A 4,880-nucleotide genomic window follows, 5' to 3' on the forward strand; every position below is an offset into this window, starting at 1 on the left:
AGTAGCCACTTGAACAAGTGACTAACTAAGTAACCGGGGGTGGGTATCACCAATATGCACCTTCGCGTAAAAAGATTTGTGACTTTTTCAGACAAGGATAAGAATAAGTGCTGCTGAATAAAAAAGTGTATTTGAAAAAGGGCAAGTTACTCTTAGGGGTTGCATCAAGCTTAAAACAAAAGAATAAGCATGATTGAACCAAAAACATTTCTCTTGGCCACGGTAGGTGAAAAGAAACAATGAAAGGAGAGGACAACCTTGGTGCATGTACTCTATACTGTGATACTTCAGTATTAGGAGTCTAGGGGGGGCTGATTAAGTGGTACTTAGGCTCAAAAGAAAAAAGAGCTTGATTGACTAAGTTATTTGTTGCTTGAGGACAAGCAAAAAGCTAAGTGTCAAGCAAAAAGCTAGGTGTGGGGGTATTTGATCAAACATAATTTAGCCACATTTTTATTATCTTTATTACTGCTTAATTACACATTTTCCAGCTTAATTTATGATTTTTGTCATGTTTTTACAGAAAAGGAAGAAAATAGAAAGTTGGAGAAAAAGTGCAGAAAAAGCTGAAAAAGTGATTGGGTCAAAGTGATTTAGCCAAATCACTGCCCAAATCAAGCTAAAGCAGTAAACTGGGACTAACTCACAGACAGCAATTGGGGCAAGCGATTTGGGCAAATCACTGCCCAAATCAAAATGACACAGAGGCAGACAGCAGAGCGAGAAAAAGGCAGAATTCAAAATTCAAAAGCATTGAAGTCCTATCCTACTTCAAACACTTCAAGATCAATCCTAGGACATCTCCAAGAGTCACTCCAAGAAAGACTTTCTCAAGAAGAAGAACTCATCCATAATTAAATACAAAAGCAAAGAAGGAGTAAAAGACCACAAAAAGACCAATTCAAATTAGGATGAAAAGTCCTAATTGGATTAGGACTCTTCACCTATAAAAGGAGGCAGCCTCAAACCAGCAAAGGATAATCAGATCTTCTGCAGAATCTCATCGGCAATACTGCAGAATTCCAACAGCCTCTCTTCTTCTACTTTTCTCCTTTCTTTTTGTGTATTTTGTCCACCATGAGTGGCTAAACAATTTTCTTTTCTAGTTGAAGTTGGAAATTTTCAGTTTGCGATGAATTGGGAGATTTAAATCTCCATTATTAAACTCTTCTTTATTTTCAATATTTATGCAACTTGATCTTTCTATTATTATTACTTTGCCTTTAGAATCAATTAAGGTCCGTTGCTTCTAATTGCTTGAGTAATATATTGTTTGAATGATTTAGATCCGTAATTGCTTAGGTTGTTTAAACTCAAATATAATCAGTTGCATAATCTAAATTTGACCACACTGTTGGCAAGATTAGAATTAGGTTTCTCTAAGTCTTAAGGCAGTTAACAGTTGAAAAGTAAAAATCCCCAAAGACGTTCCTTGGCAACTTGTTAACGAACGTTTCCTAATCATACTAAAACTAAGGAGAATTTTGGATTGTGAGAAGTGTCTTCCACATCCTAAACTAATTTATTGAAGTAAATAGAGGTATCAAAAAGATCAATGATCAATTCTGAACAAACTGAAATAGATCCATACTTCAACTAGAATCCTTCTCCCATTGGAATTCTCATCTTTTTAATTTATCGTTTTCTCTTGCTATTTAGTATTAATTCATTATCAAACCCCCCTCTTTATTTTATTTACTTGTCCAAGTCATTGTTAGGAAAATCCGTAGTGTCAAATCCTTGTGGTTCGACCCTATTGCCACTATCTACAAGTTATTTGTTGATTGATTAATAGGTTTATTTTTTAGGGCTTCGACAACCGCTATCAGTTCTCTACCTTCATCTCCAAGCTGGGATTGGTTTCAATATTCAATTCTCAGCTTGAGAAGGGAATGAAAGAATAACAATTAGTAAACAAAATGCAACGCAACAAGTATGGGATTAATGAAACAATGCGTACAAGGAAATGTACAAGGACGAGCTCCAGTGTCTCTTCCCCGAGACTATGTCGAACTGAAAAATACTGAGCTGATATCGAATTAAAAAACACCAAGCTAATGTCAAACTGGAAAATATCAAAATGATGCTAAACTAAAAAATCACGCCTTCTACATGCAAAAAATAGCAGAAAAACGAGTAGTTAGCATTATGTTGAGAAAAACCTCAAATCATTCTAGTAGTTTCTACTCTTGATACAAATTGAACTCCAGACCTCAAAGTGAAAATGAGTGAAACTATAAAATACTTTTTTATACTTTTCATTTTTTTTTAACACTTAAAAAAAAAATACTTTTTGCAAAGTGTATTTTAGCAATAATTAAATCACAATAGGCTAAAAGAAATTTAGCTATGCTAATATTTTGGTATCAAATCCTAGAAATTAAGCAAAGCATTGATGGGTCCACTCAAGATCATGAATAGTAAGCTTTACTAAACTACTTTTTAATTGAAGTTAATTAATGAAGAAACAAATAAACAAAGAGATTTAAGAGGACAAGTGAAGGCCACTTCAAATGATTTAGGCACATGCCCTTCTTTTCAATTTCCTTTTGCAATGCAATGTACTCTCTTTGAGACATCGAGTCTTCCCAAATAGAATAAAAATTCAATCTTTTTAAATCCTCACACCCAAACAACACACATTATAGCGTTGCACTTCCCGGAGGGCATTTGGCAAGCCAAGAGAAAGAAAAGAGAATCAATCACAGCAATGCACAAGCCTCAAAGAGACAGCTTTGTTATTCAAATAAGACCTACTCATAATCATCACCAACTAGAAGCTGCAGACCTTCATCACCCTGCTGCTGTGTCCTCTTCGAAGTTCATCAACTTCTCTGGAATGAAGATTTTCAATCGGTTTCGTAAAATTCTGATGCGGCTCTTGTTTTCTCTTCCTTCTCATTCTCATCATGCTTCTTCTGGGACGTCATCTTCTTCTAAGCAGAGGAACTGTGAGAGATTTGATCCTCCAAAGACTTCATGCAGTTCTTATTATTCTTCGCAATCACACTACAGTGAGGCTATTGCAGATTGTATTGAGTTTTTGAATAAGTCTTCTCAGGAAGGGATTTTAGATGGTAGAAAATCTGATGTCTTGGTTTGATGATTAATGCTCAATGGGTTTCTTTTATTATTTGTGATGATGCTTTGATTTTAAACTTTGAATCTTTTGAACCAAATACAAAGCATGTGGATATTTATAATGGAGTTTTCACTCTTTGTTTTTTTTTTTTTTTTTTTTGTTCTTTCCCTTTTGGCCGATCTTCGATTGTGCTGCATTGTACATTTACAACTTGTTATGAAAAATGTTTCTTTCTTTCTTTCTTTCTTTTCTTGTCCTTCCGAATTTTATCCAAAATTCAAATTCAGAACTTTTAACTTATCTAATCACTCGATTTTAATATGTAATCAATATGAAAAAAATAATCTCAGTTCTCACGACACACCCAATCTCAATGCCATGCACCATCTTAGAAAAGCTTAGGTCGCGATGGGCAATCTGTTGTCCACGCATAGAGCTGGCCTAAGGATTGATTTGGGTCACAACAAGAAGTTTATATTTCAGATTCAAAGAGATTGGAATCGGACCGTAAAATCCCTATTTTCTGATTTGAATCAAATTCAACAACTAAATTTTTAACAAAAAGGAAACATAAATAGGAATTTCAAATTGGTTTGAGAAATCTGAGGGCTTAAGGAATTTTGGGTTTACTTGGAGACGGCTTGAGCTTCAACCTGGCCTGCGCAATCTTTTATGGGCTTGTCCATATGCTAAGGTATTTGCAGTATGAAGCTGATAGGCTGAGCTAGCAGGAAATTTGGAAATTGGAGTTGGACCCTTATCGACAAACCCGATGTGAATAATTTCCCTTCTGCCTGATGCCCTAAGCCATAGAACAGTTAATTTAATCATTCTGGTTCTGGAGACACAGTTGACATGCCTTAAGCCCTCGTGACCAGAAGTCTTTACCAGCTTTTTAAGAAGCTAGCTATACTTGGAATTTGGAATCATTGCCCTTTTGGTATTTTTTTTTTCAAAAAATAAAATTCATCGATGAAAATTAAAGGCTCAAGGTTTATATCAGAAAACCATACAAAAAAGTCTCTAGAGCCCAACAAAATAAGGTTCAACCCAAGAATACATCCTAAAAACCCATCAAACTTGACCCAAATCCAAGCCAGCGCATACACTTTCATCTTCCAGAAACGGCTTCTCCATCTTCGGCAAACTACAGCCACCAAATATCATAAAACGGTGGTTCAAGAAACTCCTACCATCGTATGCATAAAGGCTGTACACCAATAGATTGAAGACCGGGAGTAGAGGAAAGAAGCTTTTCACCTTTTTAATATAGAAATCCAAATAAGAGAAGTAACTTTATTGTCGCAAGATTACGTAAAGATTATTAAAACAATTATGAAATAACACATTTAGCAGTGAATCAAGAGTTTTCTATGAATCGCGCCAATAATGAAAAAGGTATGCTCTTTGACGATCCAATCGTGCTTTCTAACGTTAAATTCTCAAACTACCACTAATCACAAATTACTGAATTTAGACAAAAGTACATAACCGTTGAATTGGATTTTATTTGGCCAAAAGTACATAATAAATCCATTTTGAGCAAACGGAATTGGATTTTATTGAAGGCACTTTACAATTATTTGGCCAAAAGTAGTTAAACTGTGACTTAATTAGGATGGTTGTGTTAGGAATACCTACCAGTCATCTTGTATTTCTGGTTAATCAGACTAATAAAAATTTGTAAACAATTAACCATGCCAATATATGTAACTTTTTATTTTTTATTTTAATATTCCGAAGTGTCGTAAACTTTTAGCGATCATAACACTTATCATTAATAATCGGTTAGCATTCA

General features: G+C 34.7%; 1 protein-coding gene across 1 annotated transcript; it reads left to right on the plus strand.

Annotated features, from left to right (window-relative positions):
- The first annotated feature begins 2,633 nt into the window (after window positions 1–2,633).
- LOC110614456 lies at window positions 2,634–3,202 on the plus strand. Its single transcript, XM_021755992.2, has one exon. The coding sequence runs from the start codon at window positions 2,711–2,713 to the stop codon at window positions 3,101–3,103; it is 393 nt and encodes a 130-aa protein (XP_021611684.1). The 5' UTR covers window positions 2,634–2,710; the 3' UTR covers window positions 3,104–3,202.
- Window positions 3,203–4,880: the final 1,678 nt, after the last annotated feature.

The sequence above is a fragment of the Manihot esculenta genome, chromosome 5 (genome assembly GCF_001659605.2).
Source record: "Manihot esculenta cultivar AM560-2 chromosome 5, M.esculenta_v8, whole genome shotgun sequence".
In the NCBI taxonomy this organism is placed as follows: domain Eukaryota; kingdom Viridiplantae; phylum Streptophyta; class Magnoliopsida; order Malpighiales; family Euphorbiaceae; genus Manihot; species Manihot esculenta.

Bases quoted from the DNA above. Each gene is read 5' to 3' on its own strand.
- LOC110614456 (XM_021755992.2), top strand. From the start codon at position 2,711: ATGCACAAGCCTCAAAGAGACAGCTTTGTTATTCAAATAAGACCTACT.